The sequence below is a fragment of the Stegodyphus dumicola genome, chromosome 2, assembly GCF_044657685.1.
Source record: "Stegodyphus dumicola isolate Sdum_Otavi_A_Nest chromosome 2, ASM4465768v1".
Lineage (NCBI taxonomy): Eukaryota > Metazoa > Arthropoda > Arachnida > Araneae > Eresidae > Stegodyphus > Stegodyphus dumicola.
Window position 1 is genome coordinate 175,570,563 of NC_140769.1, and position 25,024 is coordinate 175,595,586.

The 25,024-nt window shown below is 33.2% G+C and overlaps 1 protein-coding gene across 1 annotated transcript in view; it reads right to left on the reverse strand.

Annotated features, from left to right (window-relative positions):
* Positions 1-25,024, reverse strand: part of LOC118186974 (uncharacterized) — a 173,883-nt gene that overhangs the window by 31,489 nt on the left and 117,370 nt on the right. The window contains exon 17 of the mRNA XM_085810247.1: positions 1,938-2,218. Within this exon, the coding sequence (XP_085666373.1) occupies positions 1,938-2,218 (281 nt within the window). The remainder of the gene's footprint in view (positions 1-1,937; positions 2,219-25,024) is intronic.

Here is a 25,024-nt window from a genome sequence, read left to right on the forward strand (position 1 = left end):
AAAATAAGTTCAGTCCAGACTATGTTGGTTAAAAAGGATGACACAAATTCTGTGTAAAATGAAAAAAAAAAAAAAAAAAAAAAAAAAGCTAGTAACACAATTCAAATTACAGAAAATAAATGTGTTATTATGAATAGAAAATTATGAGAAATTATACGTTAAAATTATGAGAACATCGTAAATTATAAAGCATGGTAGAAACTAAGAATTTACCTCTAAAATTAAGGCCTTGTGAATCAATAATTAAATTCTTACACAAGAGCGGAGAATGCTAAGGGTACAAAAGAATTAACCATCATATATGTATTAAAATAACTGAACATCAACAAGCAGAAAGAAGAAAACATCAACGGCTAAAATCCTAAAATTAAAAGTAATTACTGCCAGCAAATCAATAAAAGATCTCGTATCAAAGTGTGACGTCATTTTATGAACTAAATTAAGAATCATAAAACAATTATCCTTATCAGTAAGCTATGTCTTCGCGTGCGGGTACATTTGAAATCTGCCTGGTGGTTTGCAACGCGATCCGCCTGCAAGTTTTTTTATCCTGGCGCTAAATTCGCATTTTCATGCTACTATGATTCGTTAACTTTTATCCATTCTAATACTAGTGCAATTAATCACTTTTGAGGCATGTTTAGAAAATAGCAACTCTAAAGTCGCTTTTCCTTGGTGATTAATGTTCGTTGCAAAATAGAATTCTTCTAAAACAACTTGAAAAACATCCATGTTACATCATGGCATTATAAATTTTGTAACTGACCCCCTACGTAATATCTGTTAAACATTCTTTTAAGAATAACATTTATGATTATCTTATTACACATTCGCTTCATAAATGTATGTAAAAAAATTTTTTACCTAGTTTTACTTGTGAAGATGTAAATAAATAAATAGTCTAATGGAAAAAATTTTATTTCCTATATAGAACTTTGAAGTTTAGTAGGCGAGCAACATAATTCAAGAGAGATGAAAAACGATTTTTGGTTCGTTGGGTTTGTCAACCATGCTCCGAGAGCCGAGAGGTGTTCGTTAGAATTCGTTTTAGTTCGTTATCCGAATATGTGTTCGTTGTCCGAACACAAAAATCTTTCCTGAAAGTGTTCACTGTCCGATTTGTTCGCAGTCCGAATTGTTCGTTAAGCGATCATCCACTGTATGCCAAATTTCAAAACGCGCCAAAATGTAAATTCACGTATATTATAGAAAGGCTTGAATAAAAAAACTGTAACTTTTTGCAGGTATGCTTGGAAATACATCTACTTCAAGATGATGTTAAAAAGGTTTTCGAAAAATTTATAAAAAATACTTTAAAATACAAATTTTAAAAATAAATCATTAAAAATGGGCGAATTATATTTGGAATGAACCTAAATTTCGAACTCTGGAAGAAGGAATTAAGTAAGTTTAATAAAAAAAAGAGATATTAATAAATATATATCAAATTCAATTAACATTGAGGAGCTAAAACTTCTAAAGCTCATTTTTTTTTAACTACTCGTGCGATTTTTACGAAACTTGGCAGTTTGGCATAATTCGAGTAGTAGAATCCAAATATGGAAAAAAACTGGCGTCTTTTCAGAAAAAGTGCGATTTTGTGTCAAAATCCTTATATTATAACAATGAAATATGTAAATCTAATAAATATCCTAAGTCGCGATTTCAGAACATAAAAAACGCATCAATTTCGTCAATCGGCCCTGTTTTTTTTCCGCAGTGTACTTCCCGCACGTTTACTATTTTAAATGTGTTTCAAGAAACTTCAGTAAATTGTGGAGATTTACTCTTAAATATGGAGTAGGAAGTGTAGGAGCCTGTTGATTTGTTTTTCGGCTCCTTCCTGTAAAAACAGCTGCATAAATTACCTTAATACATAAAACATTGGCCCCTATAGCCCACGGGAAAAAGTTTTAAATAAAGTATTGATTACTTACTTGCAAAAAAGTGGTCGCTAACTCTCCATCCAAAAAACCAGGAATAATGATCCTTGTCCAAGAACTGACATTGAAAGATGAACTCAGAACTGCTTCTAAACTGAAAGGTGTGAATATATAAGGTTCTTGCCTGTTTCGCCTACTGTAGAATGAGAACGTTGTAAGATACAACTCCGGTGGAAAAGGAGATAAACTGATTGGTCGAAGTACCGGATTGTAAAATGGTGGTCCATTATAGAAACAGCCGAGTTTGCCGTAACAGACAGTTTTAAACGGAGATACTAGAATTAAAATGGGAAAAATATTATTATAAGTTCATTCAATATTTCTACATGGTACAACTGCGTATCTTTAATTGTTTAATATGTTGTTTATAGCGCTTCAAATTCGAAATTTTCAGTATTTTTCCATACACTGTAACTATATGTTACTTGGTTTTTCAGTAAGTAGACTCTACTTAATAAAAAACGAAGTAATATACAATTTTATTTCAGGAGAAGAAGAAACGAATTATTAAAAGGGAATAAATTTATACACACAGTTGTAGGCAATGATCATTTATTTTCTAAAAGTTTTCAGTTTTCAGCAACGCTATTAATAAAATTAAGGAATTAATTATGTAGGAAATTGTATGTATTTACATTTTGCACTTAGCATCTGATCATCAAAGTCGCAATACTACGAAATACAAAAACTATCAAAATCATATCTATTGTACACATAATTCAAAGTACAAAGCTCAAATAATTATAATTATAGCTCACTTCGAACTTCGAGTAACGAACGACCGGGTAATGAATATAAAACATTATGCTGTTTAGCCATCTTATGCGATAATGGCTATCGGAGTACACGCTAGCACAAGAAAGAAGAAATCTTAAATGTGCATTTGGTATAATTATTTCCGTGCAGTTAAGCATGCTGCCAAAGTTCATTTGTTGAGCCCACAAACGATCCGTGGCTTTTAATGAATTTGGTACGATCAACAATAGGACGTGTTAGATAGGACGAAATCGCAGTAAACGCATGAGTAAAGTAAGAAATGGAACAAAAGGTCTCCTGATTTCAAATACACGAAGTATTCATTCTTTAAAATTCTGCATGATAGATGTGCTCGGAACATAAATGATAAATGCGTAACAGAACCTCGTACACTGAGAATAGATACAACTTTACATGACTGAACTTTCGGTATTTACTAACTGTCCAAAGCTGGAATCCATACTGTTCTTGTAGCTGGCTGAAGGCTAAATCCTTGATTACATAATATTTTTAATATGTATTGACAGAAGTTGCTATTCATCAACTCACAGATGCAGTATAATCAGCACTACCTGCTTTTAGAATTCCAAGCTATATCTGTTGTATTTGTTCTCGAAGAAGTAGTTCTGCTTACGTCGTTTTCGTTAGTCAATTGTACCAAGGAATTAATAGTAAATATTATCTGGTTTATTTCTGTTTCTTTGGCTTTTTCAATTTAGTATTAAACATTTGACCATCGACTAGTTTCCAAATAAATACTTTAGTCTTTAATGAGCTGCAAGATGGTGTATTAAGTTGACATATTTAAAGATTTAATTTACAATATTATAAGCTAATCTATATACATCTTAGTTTCATATGAATTAACCCTTCAACAGAACTCTTTGTTTACGCAGTATTTCTCAAAAGCGCATACAAACAGCACTATTTAATACTTCTGTCAAGTACCTATAGATTTATACCAAGTTTAAAGTCTAGGATTTACTGCTTTCAAAATTAGAACGATAAAATCCATATCAAGAAATAGGGCATTCAGATTTATCACAACAATTACCAACGGGCTGTGTATTAATTACTTCACTTCCGCAGGCAAAACTTAACTGTCATCTATACCTAAGACAAAGGAAGACGTTAACGATGCCGGGCATAAAATTCACCCTGAAAATCCAAACGTAGCATATTTAATCAAATTCCTGAACCAGTCATTCTTTCAAACACTTTTCTGCATCGCTGATCTCTGCAGGACGGCTGCCAGAGCGGCCAATATTTTACCAGGCAGTAAGTATGCTATACGGCATATCAGAAGAAAACTGTTTATTAAATCCTGCTCGATATTATTGAAATTTCCTAATTGGTTTTGGCTGGGCTAAATATATTCAAATTCATGTCTAGATTGCCCACAGCAAGTTTAAACATAATTAAACAAACACATCACTCGAGGAGTCCCTCAGAAGCATGTAAATAACTACTAATGTATATCTGCCCTTGTTTAGCCATGTACAATGCTATTTTTGAAGATTCAATAATCACTGGACCCGGGCACTTTGGACGGGTGTCTACCAGGCGGCATTTGGTTCGCGGAACTGCCAACCGGATAGTCCAGGCGTTGGGTTTGGGCGTCTTGTGCAAGCCTCCCATGTGGCCTCTCTGGCTTTACTCTGGATAAGGGCGGACGTGGCCCTATATGCTAATTAACTTAATAGTAAAGGGGTGGTGGCCACGTCCTCCGTCACTATCACTATCTTGCTCATCGGAAACAGAGACTCTAAATCTTCCCAAATTAGAGCTGTCAGGCTTACTTTTGCTTGTCCTTTTGTTGCTTCTTCCTTTTGTAAAAACTCGTCAGGACATCTCCGAACTCAGCGTCTTTCTTCTTCCCTTTTATGACAAAATCTTCACTATTCATCTCTTTTTTTTAAGTATTAATCACAACTGATACTTGACGCCCTCATGTCTCGTGTCATCTTACACTGGTCGAGTCTTATGTCACACCCACACTCGAAGGTCAATTAAATCGTTATCAAACTTGCTAGCTAACCCCAACTGCGCTTCAAAAGAAATAGTTCCGGGAAACTCCGCTTCCAGCAAATTTGATTGGTTAACATCTTGAAGATCACGCGGAAGTCTATTCCGTTTTTCCTCTCCTACATGAGACAAAACTGTAGGAAAATATTCTCCCCGGCTTCCTACAGTGTGCCAGGTAAGCACATGCAACACATCGTCGAGCTATATTATTTCGGTTAGAAGCCTTCCCTTCAAATTAATAATGGAAAAAATCGTTGCTCGGGAAAATCTCTTTTAGAGCGACGCGCGGCCTTATATGTGATATACTCGTTAGAATCACGGGTGCAAGGAACAAATAATGCCAACTACTTCGCCCTGGAAGAAACTAACCTTTTCTGCCACTATCCCCGCTCGCGGCTGTGAATGAACGACATTAGATGAAACAACGCTTAGGAAATAATAGCCCCGTAGGCAGTCTGCTGTTTATTATTCCTTTTCCATCTCCAAAACCAATCCTAACAATAATAAATGGCGCTAAAGATATAACGTAAAACTTTTTCCAAAGCTTCTGTATACACATCACCACCTGGAATGATTTCATATATATATATATATATACTCGTATATTATTCAGATTCCCTAAATTCAGAACACCTACCCATTCGACAGCCTTGCACAAAGAGGTATGTTCTTTCAAACCATTTTCAAATTCTTTGCACTAAGCCCTCCAAAGCACAAAAAAGCAATTTAAGTTATATACAACAATTCTACATTAATTTAGATTTAAATTTATGCTTTAGTAAGTCTAACTGAAATAATTTTACTTAGTTTATTCATTATTCAATATTTATCCGTATTGCTCTCCATTTAATATTTAAACTATAGAATCATCTGAATATTAATATTTGAAGTAATTGCCCTTTACAGTAATTTCAGCATATGATTTCGCTGGAACAAAATATCAAGAATTGCGTACTTTAGAATATCTAAAGTTAATATTTTCTACAGAGATCGTAAGTGCAAAATGTATATCTGATTCTGAAAGCTTCGGTTTTGATAATTCTGACATGTATCTTTATGAGTTCGATATTCGAAATGAAACAAAGAAATTCAATTCATAAATAATCTGGCATGTTTATATTAACGAGGGTAAAGTAAATAAGACATTTTTCAAGCAAACTGACATTAGACTATTATTGTTTATTTCTGGAATCTTTTTAGTGAAATTTCTGCACGTTGCCCCATTTTAATCAAGTAATTATCATACTTACGCCAACCATTAAATAGCTTTTCAAGCTATGTAAAGTAAGCAATTGTTCACGTCCAGTCAGAGGAAAGCTATACGTAATTTAAACCGCAGCAAAGTCTGAAATGGAAGGCTAGGTGATCAATGAAAACAAAATCAAAAACATTACATTGAGAAGAGTAAAATGAATCCAGGACTGTAAAGACTACTTAGAAAAATTTAAAACATGATACACAATTGTTGACAATCGATTGTTGACAGTTTGTTGTTGACAATAAAGTAATATGAAATTAGGCAAGGGAAAACTCTTACATTATGTCAGACTCAACATACATAAAATTTTAAAAAAACAATTCAAGCAATAATACCACAAATATACATTTTCCAGCACAACCCATTTAGGGCTTACTCAATTAACACTTTAATAATTTCAGACTAGTTAATTATTTTTCTTAAAACTTTTACAAAATGATGCTCAAATTCATAAAGAAACAATATGGAATGCTACTGAGAACGGAATTTGCCAGCTATATGACGGCAAATTACAACAACTGAAATTTAAACCAAATTTAATAAAATACAATGTCTAATATGTTATGATGAGTAAATTATTGTTATAAATGTTAGTGACTATCACTATATTATTGTCAATACCAATAAACAAATATAAAATAGGACTATAATCTTTCCGAGACTGTTATTATAAAATATGGCTTTTCTATGGCATTAACTAAAACACCAATCTTAGTACCAAAAGTATACAATTACAACTTCAAAATTGCAGTACCTCTACAAGTTTATAAAGATCAAGTTAAATTAAAAGTAATTTAAATAAACATTAGGCGCAGTACAATTCATTTAAATAAACTTTAATAATGTAATTTAAATAAACATTAGTACAGCAGAAAACACTGAAAATGCATTATTTTATTAATGATGATAAAAATCTGAATACAAATTTGCGCAATGGGACATGGCCTTGCTTCTTTTCATGAGGGCATTTTCATTACTTTATAATGCTGAATGTCCATTCTGCTCAACTTGCTGGAGAAGGTGGCTTTAAATGAGATTATCTGGTAATGTTACAATCAAAATAATCGAAGTTTCTTCCCCACACAATGTCGATAAACGACATTGTAAAAAAAAGGTACTTTAGGAAGAAATGGTGAGTCCTTTTGCCCGACTTGTTAATGCTCCTGCCATTTAGTCAAGATATGTTGCTGTGTTTTTCGTTTTAAATATGAAACAGGTAAAGGTAGTCAGATTTTTCTCCTATTTGAATAATCATATGATAGCTAAGTAGCTTGTAAGATCATTAATAATAATATCTCACGACCAAGTATCAAACTAATGTAAACGAGGTCTTACATTCAAAGAAAGTTTACAAAACTTTTTGTCTATTTCGTACAATTAATACAGTAAAAAAGCACTATAAATAATCGAATTATTATAAAGTACCTATTTGCATAACATAGAGCAGCACGAAGTGCTAGTAGTTGTGTGTGAAAAACTTAGTTATTAGAATAATCCAAACGACGATGTCTCGTTACTGATACTTTTTTTTTTTTTTTTTTTTTTTTTTTTGCTTGCACTAGCAACTGGTTAGCCATCCGCTACGTTGAGTTAGTATCTTGGCCAAGAAATCTCATTATCAGAACTATTGTATAAACTTCACTTGCATGATTTGCTCCTTTAACTGTGTTTATCCTTTAACATCAATGCAAAGATGACACTTCTGTTGAATGATATACAACTCAACCGGTTAAAAGATGAACAAGAAAATCCACTACCGGGTATCATATTCAGTTTTTTAACTATTAGGTGTAACAGACATTATTATTTACTTGCCTAGGCTTATCAGATTAGATTAGGTTATTTAGATATGGGTGTTTGGTGTGTTTGGTGTATTTAATTATGGCAAAGCACACTAGGGCTATCTGCCTAAGGGAAGGGATGCCTTTCGTGGAGGACTTTCTAAGGGAAACTGGCTCGTATACACGTTACACATGGGGAAAACCACGAAAACGCCCATGCAGCCAGCCCGTTCGCGGGATTCGAACCTCTATTTAGATATGGGAAATCAAACAAGGACTCTCTGCCTAAAGGAAGGGAGGCCTTCTTGGAGAACGTTCTAAGGAAAACTGTGGGGTATTGACGATTATACATGGAGAAAACACGAATAATAGCTATTCAGCCAGCGCATTCATTTGGGTTCGAACTCGAGTCAGACGACCGCTGATACGGCCTCTTGGCCACTGGTGCAGCGCTGAGGAGTATCAAGATGAATGTTCAGAAAGCTGCCGAGGCGCAACAAATGACAAAGCTCAATTACTCTACGTCTCTCAAAACCAAAATCTGTATGAGTTTAGAAAGCCTAAACTTTATGAGAGACTGACACACTTGTGTAACCAAATAATAACTACTTATCTTACGACTCTTATGTCCAGAATGAGTTAATACCGCAAGAACTTGGACACCTGCAGCAGATAGTTACTCACAAACTGGTAATAAATGTGTTTACTTTACGGTTATTAACAGATAACGCAAATGACAATAGTTTAATTCTCCAAATTTAAGCACGATATAGAATAATTCTTTCTGTGGCTACACGGTACCACAGTCGCATCAATTGTGGCGGAGCTTCCCATCAAAACGATGCTCTCCGTAACGTGGATTTGCTAGAGGGTAAGATATAGAATCAAGATATTTTACGTGTTACACCCACGGTAATCTGTTATTGAGTACTAGATGACGGATGACGGAGCTGCAAGGAGTAAAAAATTTTGATTACAGAGCCCAAAATTTTAATTTTTAAAAAAATGACTGTCTGAAATTTGCGCAGATGTGTCTCTTGAATGCTTCACTCCATCAGGTTATTCTTACTAAATTATTTTTTTATTTCTTTCTGATTTAGGAAATTGAATGATTTAAATTGAATGGCTAAGAAGAAAATCTTTGTACATTGATGCAAACATAATTTACAGAACACGCGCAAACCATGGCAAAATAACAACAAAATAATAATAATAATAATGCGTATTTTTGTTGATACAAATGGCATATATTTCATTATTTATGAAAAAATTTCAAACGATTTTGGAATCCGATCTCAGAATATAACAACTTTATTTTAATTTTATTTATCTTTTTATATTTTTTATAAAATGAGATTTATATTACAAATTAAGAACATTAAAATAATAAATAACATATTTTACTTACGAAGACTTCTTTTAACTGTAAGGTAACGTGTTCCATTATTTGCTGACACGTAGCTGAGCAAACAAAAGAAACAAATTAAATGAGTAATTACACCCCAATCCATTCCTGTGCGTAGAATTATTCTGAGGCATTTTTCGATATAAATATCATATAAAGTTTCTAAAAGACTACTTTTTCCTCAGGAAGAAATTAAATTTTCCTTATGTAAACATTACTTCCTTAAACAATAGATCTGTTAAATAAGGAAATTAAAATCCTCTTGTCACTCTTTTCATCCATTCATTCTTTTCTTAAACATCTATTGAATAAAACATTCGTTTTCCAGCAGAAAAACATAATACAACATAAACGATAAAAATGAGAGTGGATTCTAACAGAATAAAAAGAGATAAAAAATCAATTCATAATCTATTTATCTTTTTTAATTTTTTTATTAACTGTAATTATTATACTCCAGTTTCTTAGCGTTAATCCTCCTGAAGGCGCAATTCTTAGCTTGTTAGTGAACAAACACACTCTGCAAATTTTCATGTAGCAGATGTAAAAGTCAGCGATGGATGTTTTAACAGTTTGAGGAAACCACTTTAAAGCAATAAATAGCTCCTCTCTATTAAGATTTTGATGCTGATTAACTTTTAGAGCGGTACAATAAAAATGAAGATTCACGTGGTTTTAATGAGATGAGTTAAAACAATTTCCAAAATCATACAGGCTTAATCAGCACACTATATTTTCAACTTTAATTTAGATACATTCTGGTATTTGTATTTTTGATTTAAATATTATTTAAGCTGTTTCACGAAATATATATGCACGTAAAAGTCAACTTTGTTTCTTTTTAAGGTATCCGACCTCGTTCGGATACCATTTTTTAAAAAATGATTTTTATTTTAACTATAAACGTATTAATTTGAAGATAAGCATATTAATGAGCGAAAACAGCTTAAAACGTAATGCTAAGTAATTTTGATTTTGAAAAATAATGAAAAAAATGATAATCTTTGCTTAAATTTTGCCTTTATGGCAACAACTACGGTGAACAATGTATATATAAATATGCAGTTTTTTTAATTTGTATTTATATTTACACTTGTTTTGTATGCAATGAAGCAAAATAATTAAGAAATACTCATATGCTCTTGAGATATGTCAAAATATATAGTATTTACTGCATATTTTCCTATTATTGCATCCAAAATCTAAAAATAAAAAGTAACAATTCAACTTCTAATTAATATTTCTAAAATCTTCCGTTTCAGATCATACATCAGGTTATATGAAACATGCATAGAAAGTATCATTTAGTTTTATCCATAAAATTTTGAATTATGTCTGTTATCAGTGGCAATATTTACAGAGAAAAACATTTTTCAGAAAACAAGTTTACAGTTTTCATAAAACAATTTCTTAGTAAAAAAAGCATCCTTGATAATTAAAATCCCCTGCTTTGTAATTGACACCTTGTTTTTTTTTACACACATTGCGCTTTTTCTTTGAAACAAAGCGTAATATTTTTCTTTGGGTTTTTGTAAAGCTTGCGGAATGCCGCCAAGAGTCATGATTTTGCACTTTATCAAGTTTTCGAATTCCCTGTTCAGTGTAAAATTCAGGACACATACCTAACCTTGAAAATGCTTCAAGCAAACCTATAAATACATCATTAAATAACATTAAATAACACAACACTTACATATGCTCCAAACATTAATGTTCGCGAGTTTATGAATGTTTCTTTCGGAACAATTTGCAATAAAATGCCAGTAAAACGTTCCTTGATATTTTGAGTTTTGCCATGTAAGCACTTTTTTAATAACTCCATATATGTAGGTTTAATTAAATTCAAAATATATGTTGGTATACCAGTGGTTTTTGGCTGATTTTTTTCTTTTCTGCAATCACAGCCAGTTTCCCTTAGAAAGTCCTCCACAAAGGCATCCCTCCCCTTAGGCAGATAGCCCTAGTGTGCTTTGCCATAATTAAATAATCCAAACCAAACCAAGCTCTTCTGCAATCGCACATTCATTGTTGCACCAACTCGTTGATTGGGGAGGGCATTGGCTTCGAAGAAAAGCTACGATGGAACAAGCAGCTAGTACAGCCTGCTGCATCTCAATTAAGTTTCCAACATTACTTTTAATTGCAATCCCTAATTCTGCAGTTTATCAATAAAAGAATTAGTCAGTTTACCTTTTCCTTTCAATCCAGGAGTAGAGTTTTTTACCTTTTGTAGTCTACTACCAACCCTTTTCTGTACATGTCCAATGCATTCCAGTTTCTTGACCGAATCTTTACCCAATTAAAAATTTAATATTTTTCCCAATTAAAAACCGCTTAGAATCCCCATCCTCATAATACTCCGTGTACTTCAGCTTTCGTAATTTAATAGGTCATTCAAAAAGCGGATAAGCACCAACTGCTTCCATACTTTTTATACACCAGCTGCTTTTTTATAATTTGCAGAACAATTATATTACGCTATATATATTATAAACTACATGTCGTGCTGAATATTGCATTCCATTTTGTTTATTTTGTTGCAAATGATGCAAAAATGTGACATAGCCTTCGAATCAAGCACTTTGTCAACGCTAATCGAGAAAGCAGTAACACGTCCATTCATCGTCGAATACCCTCTGCGCCAAACTAAATACGAAATTAAGGGAAAAAACTACCGCCAGATTCTTAAAATGTATTACAAAATATCTAAACTTAGTACGAAGGTTTATAATTTACAAAATCTTGATGATAAAGTTTCTAAATAGGTATGTCTATTTAAACTCTCACTTCCGGCCCAGAATATTGGAACTTCCGGTTTATCCCACTACAGAAAAATGCTTATAACTTCAGTTCTAATTAACCTATCAACAAGCAAAAACTTGTATTTGATAGCTAAAGATGTATTCTTTAAAATAATAAAAATCGAAATTTTGACTGAAAATCATCTTTTGTACCTTCATAACTAAACGTCCGTGCATTAAATTTATCTGGTATTTATCTCGCAATTTATCTGACATTTACCTGAAAATTTATCTGACATTTCTTTGATACACATATCTGACAAAATAAATTTGAATGTTATTTGCTAATTGTTTGTTTTTTGTCGCGCATAATTAAACTTTGTCCCTGCATATAATTTCTATTTTAAACAGAAACTAAACTGTTTCATTATAAAAACTAATATTTCTTCAGAGATGTTCAAGTTAAACATTATAAAGCCAAATCTCCTGTACTGGAGAAAAAGAATTTGGAGTTTAATCTCCAATAACTAGAAAAACTCTGAAATTAGCAAAAGGGTTCGAAATCTTTCGATCACCAACAATGAAGTTGATATTTGTGAAGATATTTATATTTTCGACGGAGGGAAACGAGAAAACTCAGCGATACGCTCGTCATACTTCCTACCACTTATCTTCCATTACTCAGATGAATGTGTTAACCACTTACCTAACGACAGCACATATGTATAGAATGCGTTTTTCCTCATAAATTTGTTAAAACGATATTTACATTTAAAAATATAACATCGTTTTGCAATAATCCTGCAATTCAGTTATGCTAGGTATCGGGTTAAGTAAATAACTTCGATTTTTTTAGTTGGAAATAAAACTCATTTTTTTCTATACAAAAAAGGAACTTCAGTTAATCAAATATCTTTCATTTTGTTCGACCACCTTTTGCCATCTTTCTGGTAACTTCATGATTCGGCACTCATAGAACTTACGATCTTTATCAACAAAAAACTCAGCCAAGTCCAAGTGCGAATTGTGGTCATCGTTATTATTGAAATTTTGCAGTTTAAGAAGTTTTATAAAACTCGAAATAAATGTTAATCCAATGGTACAATGTATGGGGCTCTATAGAGGATGCGACATCACTTCCCGACCCAAACTCTAATCATTTCGTGCATATTTCTAAATATGTAGGAGGCTTAGTGTTGTCGTGGTGGAACACGATTCCTTTGCGACTTGATTAATTCTGATCTTTTCTCTTTGCTTGCCTTCTCTATTTTCATAAGCTGTTGGTATTAAACATCTGAGTTGATCGTTTGGCTGCTTGGCAGCAGCTTAAAATACTCGACATTTTTGTAATCCCACCTAATTCAAGCATGATCATTTTCTGATGCAATTTAGCTTTCGATATGATTTGTGCTGGTTCGTCATGCTCACACCATGATGTTTTCCCATTAATGTTATTGTATATGATCCATTTTTCATCACCAGTGATATTTCGTTTCAAAATAAGATTTGACTGCATTATGTTTAGAATGCGTATCGCAAATATTGATTCGTTGCGTTAAATGAATTTCTTTCAAGTCATGTGGAACCTAATATCGAGTTTCTTAACGGGTCCAAGACATCTTATGTGATTTTAAATTGTTGTATGTGAAACACTTAACCTTTTTGCAATATTTCGCATAGTTATATGAATATTCGTTTCTGTTATGGGTTTAATTTTCTCATCATCAACTTCGGAAGGTCGGCCAGAACAGTGGTCAACTTGTGGAGATATTTGGTTATTCTGAGGCCGGAGAGATGAAAAATTAGCAACACCTTCACTGGGAATCGAACCGTGGACCTATTACATTAATTTATACTCAGATGCCTTATCTGCTCTTATGGCGCTCTCTCGCCCCTTTCAAAAGAATAATATTGTTAATGAAATAATACGTATATATTTAGAACTACGAAAGTAGCATATTTTGAATTTACATTGGATCAAAGCTCACGCTGGTCATTATGGGAATGAGAGAGCGGATGCTCTAGCGAAAGAAGCCTCCCTGGGGGTTGGGACCGAAAAGGTTTTTATTCAAGATTCGAAAAAGAAGACATGTACTATAATATATGACAAGCTTGTTAGAGACTGTAAAAATTTATGGGATCTCTCTGAAAGAAACAAAAACTATTAAAATGTTTAAAAATTAGCAACAAAATGGGAATTTTAGGAGATGCAGATGTTAATCAAATTCTCACTGCATATGGAATGTTCCCTGCTTACTTAAAAAGGTTCCACCTCCAGGAAAATGATACATGTAAAGTTGGTAATAAATTCGGCGATTCAAAGCATTTCGTCGAGGACTGTTGCCTGACTGGAAGTGTGAGAGAAAAATATAAATTTGCGAAGTTTGAGGATTTATTTAGTAATTACAAATTGTTTAGAAAATTTGTAGGAGATATTATGCAAGCGGTGAATGAGAATTAGAAGAATATTGGTATCGAGATATATCGAGATATAACAAAGCAGAAAATCTTACTGAAAACAGAAATAATTGAGGTAACTTATAAATTTAATATGAATTTTGATAATATTAAGAATAATAACTAATTTGAATAATAATAACTAATTGAAAGTAAAACTTATAAAGATTTTAAACTTCAGAAAAAAAGTCAGAAATGGAAACGACGTATTTATGTACTAATTCACCGGGAGTGCTTGCAATGTATGTATCTACTTTACTTTTTTTTTTCGGGGGGAGGGGGAGTTGTTATGCCTATGTGGCTTGGCCTGTCCCCTCATAGCCATATGGCAGGTTTCGCCTGCTAGGTGGACTGAGGGCCAGTGCTTAGAACTAACTAAATAACTAACCATGGACCTATGGAATACGCACCCAGCGCTCAGACCACCACACCACGAATGCATGCGAAGAAGGCGGGAGAAATATCTAAAAAACTTCAAGTGAAAAGTCTCCAGTGCGAAATTTTTTAACCAATTCTCACACATGCATGCTGTCAAACAATCAGTACCATAAACATCAGGTATCTCTTCATGAACCTCAGCCGCTTTCTTGCCTTTATGAAAATGAAAAAGTACAATATTTCGAAAAAGTTTATTTTTTCACACGATGTTAAAATTAACCTAAACTAACAGTTTAATCAAAAATACGCGGAATTTGTTTCTATTGAAGTCTAAGAGTTTCAGCTGCCAAACCTCAAAAGAAAAAAAAATATAAAAATTGACATAAGAATAACAAAACGAACATAACGCTACCCATTTGTAAAAAAGGAAATTACTCTCTGGCCAACAAAATATATTGCGCTTGCGTCAGAGTCTCGAACTATTTTTCAAAAGTAACAAAAATCGTATACCGTCTATTTGCCTGTCACTTATCTAAGTATATATTTATCTTTCTTAATCAAACTTCAAAGTTTTTGGTGGTAGTTCTCTTTCAGAGTCTCTTTCAGAAATATTGGAATTTCAAGCAAAATTTACTCTTAAATTTTATCTGTCAAATTTTAAAATTGAATTTTTACATGTTTTTTTTTTAATATTGTTTAAACACTTTTGACTTTATTAACTAAAGTAATAGGGGGACCGGAAAGTAATGTCGTTTCTGAACATGTCGACAACAACATGCTAAGGGCAGAAGTGGAAGCAAATCCATGTCAAACACTCTTAACCAACCTTGATCGACCATCCAAGAACATTTAAAGCAGAATGGAAAAATAAGCAAATCAGGTGTTTGAGTCCCCTATAGTTTATCCGAAAAGAACAAAGCCAACCTATTCATCGCATGCAACGTATTGCTTCAACGGCACAACGCAGAACCGTTTTTTGATCGTTTGATTAGTGGAGACAAAAAAATAAGTCCTATATGATAATCCAAAACTCCAAAGGCAGTTTTAATAAAGGTTACAACGGGTTTACAGCCCGAAAAGGCGCTTTTGGGTGTTTGATGGAGTATTCGCGGAATTGTTCATTTTGCATTGCTGAAACCTGGACAAACTGTTAAAGCAGACCTTTATTGTAAACAATTGGATGGAATGAACCGATCTTTAATCGAAAAATATCAATTGTCAACAGAAAAGGCGTCATTCTGCAACACGACGATGCAAGACCGCACCGTGCTAGACGAACACTGGAAAAAATTAATGAATTGGGGTGGGAGGTACTGCCATACTCACCCACCATACTCGGCCGATATCGCAGCATTGGATTTCCATTTATTTGGATCCCTACAACATTTTCTTAGTGGCAAAATATTTGAAAATTTGGATGATGTCCAAAATGTCCTCTTGAGATATTTTACTCAAAAACCAATTGATTTTTATCGGTCCAGGATTGAAAATCTGCACATTAGATGGCAAAAGGTTGTTGATAACGAGGGTGATTATATTATTGATTAAAAATAAAAACTTGTTAAAAATGTATTCGTTTGAATTTAATGTAAGAAAGCGACATTACTTTCCGGTCCCCCTATTATTATTTTCTTCTCTTATTTGCTTTTCATGTATTTATAAATAAGCATGTATAATCAGTAAATTTGTCAAAAATAGGACTGTGAGATTTTAAGGTATTTTACAGGAACAAAACATTAGCAATCATTTGGGTGTTTCTCCCGGCATTGCTGTGCGTTTATATTAGCTTAAAGAAAATGGAATGCCATAATTGCAGAAAAATTATACTGAAATAATTGTGAAACTTTGTAAATATCAAATGGATTAAAAAGGGGATTGGTTATTCTAATAATTATATTTGGAAACTTGTTTTTCATACTTTTTAACTAAATGAAGGAAAATTTGTCAAATTTATGGAATCTTTCATTTAAAATATTTCTTAACACTATGCAAATTTAGATTAACTAGAAACTATGAACATTACATTTTATGTCCAAACCATTCATTAATCGGAATGTTAGAAAACAGTATTACAAACCACTATTAGAAGCGTTTGAAATAATGCGTAAATTACAACATCATGAAATTCAATTTTTCTCACAAGAAATTTATGCACTATAATAAAGGAAACAAACAAAATGCCGAAATCTGATAAAAACATTATCTTCAGCTGAATGATGGATCTAATAGCTTCAAAACAACGTCTCAGTAACAAAACACATCCTTTTCTTTTAAGCTATTCTCATTTTTCAAGCATTTCTCAAAACAAAACAAAACGTATGTCCTCAAGCGTTTAATATCGACAATACTTAATAGAGTGATTAACTGAGAACCATAATTCAAAAAAAAAAGATAAGGAAACTGAAACTGGTAAAACGTTTTGCATTAGTTAAATTAAGACATCCTGTAGCTGAGGAAAACCAAATTATCAATGCTAAACTATCACTTACGTACTTATGTCAGTTAACAAATAAGGAAATGGTTTTAATTAAAAATCTTCCTTCTCAAGCTTCCTAGGGTTGGAATTTTAATATTAACCAACCTCTGTTTTTAAAACTTGAACACTGAACTAAGCTGTTTGCTCTCAGGACTACAAGCCATCAGTTATGTCAGATTAATTGAATTATCATTCCACTAATCTGGAATGAAAGCCATTTTGCCAGATCAATGGAATTAGAACCACAGATTTCACGTAGTCAAGTTTTCGACAATACTATTGTTGCAATATTTTCCGCGTTTCTGAATCCGTTAGAAGTACCTTTTACTCCATTTCTAACAACGTTTTTCGTGGGTTCTTTTATAATTTGGTGCAAATTTTTCCATGGGTTCTTTCATAATTTACTGCAAACTTACTTTGATGTGCTGTATCTCATAATTTGAAATGATCTGTCAGACATTTGTTTGCAATTATTATTTCTTACTAAATCTGGCCTATGAACCAGGGCAGATCTTCGTTCTATGTCTCCGTGTTCAGCTATATATTGTGATGAACTGCATTAATGAGTTATGGCAAAGCATTTAAAAGATATCTCTCTCTAATTTCAATCACCAAGTTCTCTTACAAGAATCTTACAACTAAGACTAAAACATACATATAGTGTAATTCAAATCCTTTCGCATTTTACAAAACAACAGAAAATACTTTGTCGTTAATTTTAATAGAGCTATTTCTTTTCATCCATTTATTTTTAACAAAGTATTTTTCAAATGTTGTTTGCCGTTTGGACAGCTTTTGTTTCATGTTTATTGACACAATTGCAGTTATTTCCTATAATGTTATTCTAAGTTCATCAGTGTTCCTAAGTTTATATATTTACACGCTTAACTTCAGACTGCCCCAGAGAAAGCAGTTGTATACTAGCTAGCTTGAAGAACTGAACTGGATATGGCATATCTCCTGCTTTAGAAATCACAACACTGGAAACTATTTGCTGAAATTCAGTCTTAAATCTGTCAATAAGTGATGATGCTCAATCCTTCCGAGACCATTTTTCAAGATCTTTAGCGTTGCCAACCCATAATACTTAAAATATAAGAAGATTCCTAAGAAAACATTTTAGATTATTCAAAAAATTAGAAATAAAAAGGAAAAAAATCTGAAAGTTTCCTGATTTTATATTATGCCCAAAGAAGCGTTTTTTTTTAACGTTTTGTGGGGTACTTTATTTATTAAATATCATGTTCTTTGCTCTTAAACGATAAATTCATTTCAACAGCAATGTCACAAAAAATTTGAAAAGAGCATACATTTAGAATTTCTGATCCACAGTCTCGCGCGCTGGAGATAAAAATGTTTTTTTTTTTTTTTCGTACAGTGTTGCAATTGCACGTTTTGAAATCGTTGAGTTTGTTAATTAAAATTTTAATGATTTACAAAATAGAAAATAGATAATAAAATAAATTCCAAGTTTGGACTTTCAGATACTCATATTCGAATGGAGAACTACGTTATTAAAAATTTTATGTCTCTAGGTATCATTGTTTCTTCACAGTGCGAGAAACATACATACATTCATGTAGATTCTTCGTTACAATATTTAATTTCTTTGAACATAATACAGGGCTCTAATATTTGGTGGCAACAATTTGAAAAATGATTCAGACTTTTATAGTGAACCAATGCAAAATGCCAAAACGAAATTAATGGCCCTTCTGTGCAAATTAATTTCGTCTTGCCCAGAAGGGCAGAAATTAATTTCGTTTTGCCAAATCCTTTTGGCTAAAAGAAAATTCCTAAAAAACATTTGAGATTGTTCAAAAAATAAGAAACATAAGAGAAGAATGGCATTGTATAATCCATCAAATAAATTAACCATAAAAAATAAATATATAAATATAGTGCATCAAATAAATATATAAATATAGTGCTGTTTGTTTCGGTTTATGTCTCCCATGTGAAATATGAATACCAAACAGTTTCCGACAAAAAGATCCTCCATTTCTTTTAACTCTTTTTTGCACACGCTGATTTTTTTTTCTTTTCTGTCTTATACTATGCTAGAATTTTTATTAACGTCAATGAATTCACATTCACTTTCAGATTTACTTTCAGAATCTGTCTATTCAGTTTATTAGAAGAGAATTTCTCTTACTTCCATGTCAATCGTAATTTCTCTTTCTCCATGTTACGTAAAGTCTATTAATTTCAAATGCCTAACTGTATAATCTTGAAACAACATTCAAATTGCACAGTATGCATCTATACCAACAAATAAAGACATAGTTTAGAATAAAAAGTTTAATCCTGTGTCTCCTACGTTTTCAGATTTCGGCAAAAAATTTTATTCCAAGTTTAAATTATGTGCAGTTTGCAAGATAGAAATATGTACAAAAACATGGCGGGACTTTATATTTGAATTAATATGTATAACTTCAAAGGACAGACTACAATGTTTTTCAAGCGGAACTTGTGCAAATATTTTCTTGCTTCTTGAGCTATCGATAAGCAGAATTCTCAAGGCACGCCGAATTCTGAGAGGAAGTCGCATTTGGTGAACAAAATATCTTTTTTAAGGAGGTGTAATTTTATTTGTAGAAAAAGAAAATACACAAATGTGTCTATACTTGGATGATGTAATGTTATTTTAAAATTTTTACGAAAGCTTAAAATTCTGTCAAATTTTTCAGAAAGTTCGTCATTGGCAATCAGAAAATCCGTATTTAATTTTCTTAACTGTCTATAAAATTTTAGCAGCTACATTTTATTATTAACTATTTCTAGATGAATAGATTCATATATGTATGTACTAATTTTGCAGCATAAGTCACCAATTAACTTTTTAGTCATAGCCAAAGTGGTGACAGATGTGACATACATGCAGATTGCGTCGGGACAAGATGGAATTTTGGAAGAGCATAAAATAGTTGGATAATCACAACATAGCTCTTTTTCTTGACAATTAATCTCTTAGGATACGTTTTCTTTTCTTCACATCACTTGGTGGGTGCGACAACCACCAAGCGTTCTATGTATAAAATGATCGCATTCTAAATAATAGAAGATACAGCTAACCGAAAAGACATGTGTTATCCAGAAAAGAGGAAGCACATAAAAGTAACTGCGAACTTTAGCAAGACCTATAAATAAGCTCAGAATCATTTTTTTCAGTTTTAAATGGGATTGTATTAAAGTTCACAGCATTTCGAATCATTGCAGAAGACACTAATGACGTAAGTGACTCAGTTAAAGTTCTTTGAAGGGAGTTGTATCTAAATTAAAATGAGGAATTAAAAGCGCTATTGACAAATTAAATTAGTAATTTGTTAACATTGTAAGGTATTTCTCCCTCCTTCTTACCATGCCTTCGTGGTGTAGAGGTCAGCACACTTGGCGCGTATTCAAGAGGTCCGTGGTTCCAATCCCGGGGTGAGCATTGCTCACTTTTCATGTCTCCTGCTTCGAAAAACCTAATTTCTCTACAATGGCGACCGAACTAAAAAAGGTGGTGGATTATGATTCTCCACCTCTAGGATTTAGCGATTGGGTCCTCTAACCCCCAGTCGCCCCTTAAAAGAGAGGGTATATAATGTATTTCTCCCGCCTTCTTAGCATCCCTTCGAGATGTAAGCGTCAGCACACTCGGTGACTATTCGAGAAGTACGTGGTTCGAGTCCCGGAGAGGGCATTGCTCATTTTTATCTCTTCTGCTTCAAAATAACCATTTTGAAACAACATCCAAATTTCACCGTATGCATCTATACCAACAAATAAAGACCAAGTCTCTACAGTTTCTTCCCTTCATATTTTAAATTTTGCATATGCATGTGATAATTTTGTATGGATGACTTGAGTATTAGCAATTCTGTATGGATGACCTTGAGTTTATCTATTAGCGAGGATATGTTACCTCTGTAATTACTTGGAAAAGCTTTAATATGTAGATTCATAAGATGATATAATGCAGACAGACTTGGATAAAGCAAATTAATTTATTTATTCGTGGATATTCTTGATAAGCATAAGCATCTTCACGTATCATTTTGGGTGCGATGACTTTTATATAATGGATCATATAACTACAATGGACTGTTATATAATGGACCCTCCACAATCTTATATAATGGATCCCATCATTAGAAAATGGCTGAAGTATATGAATGAACAGCACGCATTTGCACAGCGAGAGACAGGAAAACGTTAGTGAACATTTCAGCAAAACGTATTTACGTAACTGAATCCTTTGTTAAATTTTGAATGATTGGACAAGAGCTAACGACACTGCAGGTAATACAGTGGGGATTAAGGTTTTCAAGTGGCGCAGTGTGGATTCCAAGCAGGTGACGTAAAGAAGTTAAAATGAGGAAATCAAACCTATAATGCTAAGTTGGTGTTTTTCTTTCAGATTTTGTATCTTACATTGACTTTCAATCTTACATTTCAGATTTTATATATTGAGAAAACTGAGAACTCAAGTTTGAAAAACCTTCCTAATGAAGAAAACGGAGAGCCTCCAAATCGGTACAGTGGTCAGAGTCGCTGACTGTCGTTCCGAATCCCAGAGAAGGCATGGATGTTCGTAATTGTATCGTGTCGGTGCGGCATGGTGGTACTCTAAATATTCGGCGACCCGAGAGTACTCTCGTGTGGTTCGGTGGAAGGGGAAAAGGGTAGGAGACCCTCGGACCCTTCCCTCAGGGTGCTCTCCATCAAAATTGGGGGCGGAACTTAGCTAAATCGTACTGTCACGTGAATGGTGCTCAGGGCTGTTGCCAACGACAGGCGTAATCTAGTGCTCCTTGCCACAAGGAATTTGGTGGACTTGGGTTGATGTTGCTGTCAGACAAATAAGCATAAACAACAACAACAAAAGGAGAACTGTTATTCGGAATGCTCTACAGTACAGCAGGGTTTTATGACTTTTCATAGCAGATGTGTTAAAATATTTTGCATCTTGAATAAATAGAATCAAATTATTCCTATACAAAAAGAGTTTCAAAATTCAGAATTAAAGAAAGGTCAGTGGATGCTGTATCGCAACTCAGCTCAATCCTAAATTACAACCAAATGATGTAGTGCTTTTTCAGTGCTAAGAAATTATGTCACTTTTAAGGAATTGGTGCTCTTCTTTAAAGAGCATAAGAAGGGAACTCCAGTTTATATCGCACACTTGCCTCAATACCTCTGAGAAAGAAATGCCCTAATTAACAATGATAATTTCAAAGTAGTAATTGTAGACATCACAGAGTTTTCCTTTCAAATATTTCAGCAGTTCGGAAATGATAAAGCGAGTTTAGATCTTATTGCAAATCCTCGGATTGCCATTGCGAAGGAATTAAATTTTCCTCCTTTTAATATTGACGCTATAATTTTGAGATACAGTTGTGGACTTTGACAAGCGGAATCTTGTGGACTTCCAAATTTGTACATTTTGGTTCTGAAATATAAGAATTTGAAAATTAGGAAAGCATTCTGATTTCACAGCGTGTCTGGGCTAACTATAGACAGACTTAGAGAAGGCGGACCCAATGATTTTCATTACTTCGAATAGTCTCAGGCTTCATATCACAAGTTGAAAAAAAACTGCATTTGATATCCTTAGTATCATTACGGTCTAGGTATTTATGTGAGCATCCGAAAGTGAATATCCAAGAATCTAAATTTTCTGTGTCTTAAAGTACGTACTATACATATAGTACGTACTTTAAGAATTGAAGTAACTTTCTGCATCTGGAAAGTCAATCACTCTACATCAACTTGTTTTAAACGCTACAGAGACATTTCCCCAAACAGTTTACAGATGGCTGTTTACAACCCAGCTTATGTGCTAAGCGATCACTAGACTGCATCTTGCTGACATCCTTGCATAGAGAGGTTCCCTTTGACTGGTCTCGAAATCGCCTCACTTCGTTTGGTTTGGTCCATTCGGTTATGGCAAAGCACTCGAGGGCTATCTGTCTAAGGGAAGAGATGCTGTCGTGGAGAATTTTCTAAGGGAAACCGGCTAGCATACACATTAACAGAGGGAAAACAAAGAAAACGCCCTTGCAATCAACCGTTCGCCTGGATTCGAAACCCGGATCAGACTACCAGTGTTCAGCAATTTTACTGCTTGACAACTGGTGGGCTCTGCCTCAGTTGCACTCCGTTATAATGTGATACAGTGTTCTCTACGGATGTATGATGATTTGATTTATACAGACTATATCCTAGCCATTACTGAACTGAAGGAAGTCTGAAAATCGCTGTTTCGTCTTTAACATTTACGTAAAACATACAGTATGGAAGCAACAGTCTGATCATTTCTGTAAGGATCGTTCCGGTAGGGTAAGGTTACGCCCTTTTTTTTACCCAGATGAAAAAGAAACTTCTTTCTTTAATTTCAGTACACTAAAAGTAGAATTTAAAATACGTGTCCAGTTTTAGAAGCTTCGCAATTAAAAATAAATTATAATGCTTTATTTTAGTTTAAATATAAACGCCTTCTGCGTTTAGGTAAGTAAAAATACGGTTCCGTAGTTTAATTTTGTCGAAAAAATATGTTCATTCCTATTTTGTTTCAAAAATATAAATATTTTACAATTTTAACTGTGTAACCTTTATTGGAATAAAATAGTGCAAACGAAACAATAAGTTATCGTTATCTACAGGCAAAAAATTACCATTCACAGGATTTTTTTTTAAATCCAGTTAAGTTTTAGTAAGAGTAACAATTTTATATCCATGTGAAAAATGTAAAGTTTCTCAGAATGATCAAAAGACAAAACTTTCTTGAACTAGGATTTATAGGAGTAATTTCACGATCCCCAAGGATTCATACTGACATGTTCAGGGGAAAAGATGAAATTCTATTAGTTGCATAGAAATAACACAAGTTAGTAAGAAATGATTCAATGTATGTTATGTAATTTTAATAAATTAAATTCTAGTAGTACGATTTATGTCATTACTGAGATCACAATTTCCATTAAAGCGGACTGCAACTGGCTATATTATATTGCACACATTTAATTTGTTAAATATCACGTATTTAAATTTATAGAATTACTCTGCACAGAAGCTATTTGTCTGTAACGAAAGGCGATGGAGGACTATTTCGTATACCTTTAGATTTCCTGATACAAAACTGGATGGAAATAATACAGATGGACCATAAATTTTGCAATTTTGAATATCAAAATAAAAAATCGAGTTAAGTTATCATGTCGAGAGTTTATTTAGTAAAATAAACATATCCGGGAAATTACTTTTTAAAATCTTATTTGTCTAAGATGGCCACTTTCATCTCTTTGCACTTTGGTAAGCGAGCAACTAAATTTTGAAAAAGCACGGTGACGGACGATGCAAATATTTTCGGCAATTTCATCACGAATATTTTGTATGAACTGAGCTTTTGTTGTTGGCGATGGAACGTGACCTCTCCAAGAGACCAATCTTTGGGGAATACATTTTTTGGCCATGCACATGGCCACGTTTAAAATATGACATAAGCAACCATCCAGTCTCATTCAGGCCTTCTTGTTATATAGCTTTCAAATTCTTGCCACTTCTATTCTCTGACGATTTACGAATCTTCTTTGCTTAACCAAAAACGTGACAGTACTGATTGTTTTACATTTATGGTGGAATCATTTTATTATAATTTCCGGATAATAATATTTAATAAAGCATGCATTGGAGCAATGACTAATGTAAATCGTGATGTAACAGAAACAGGCATCGTGCAGTTAAAAACTGAATTTTTAGTAAAAGTGTTTACGCAAAAATCGCACTTTTCACCCGCAAAATGTTTCATGGAGATCAA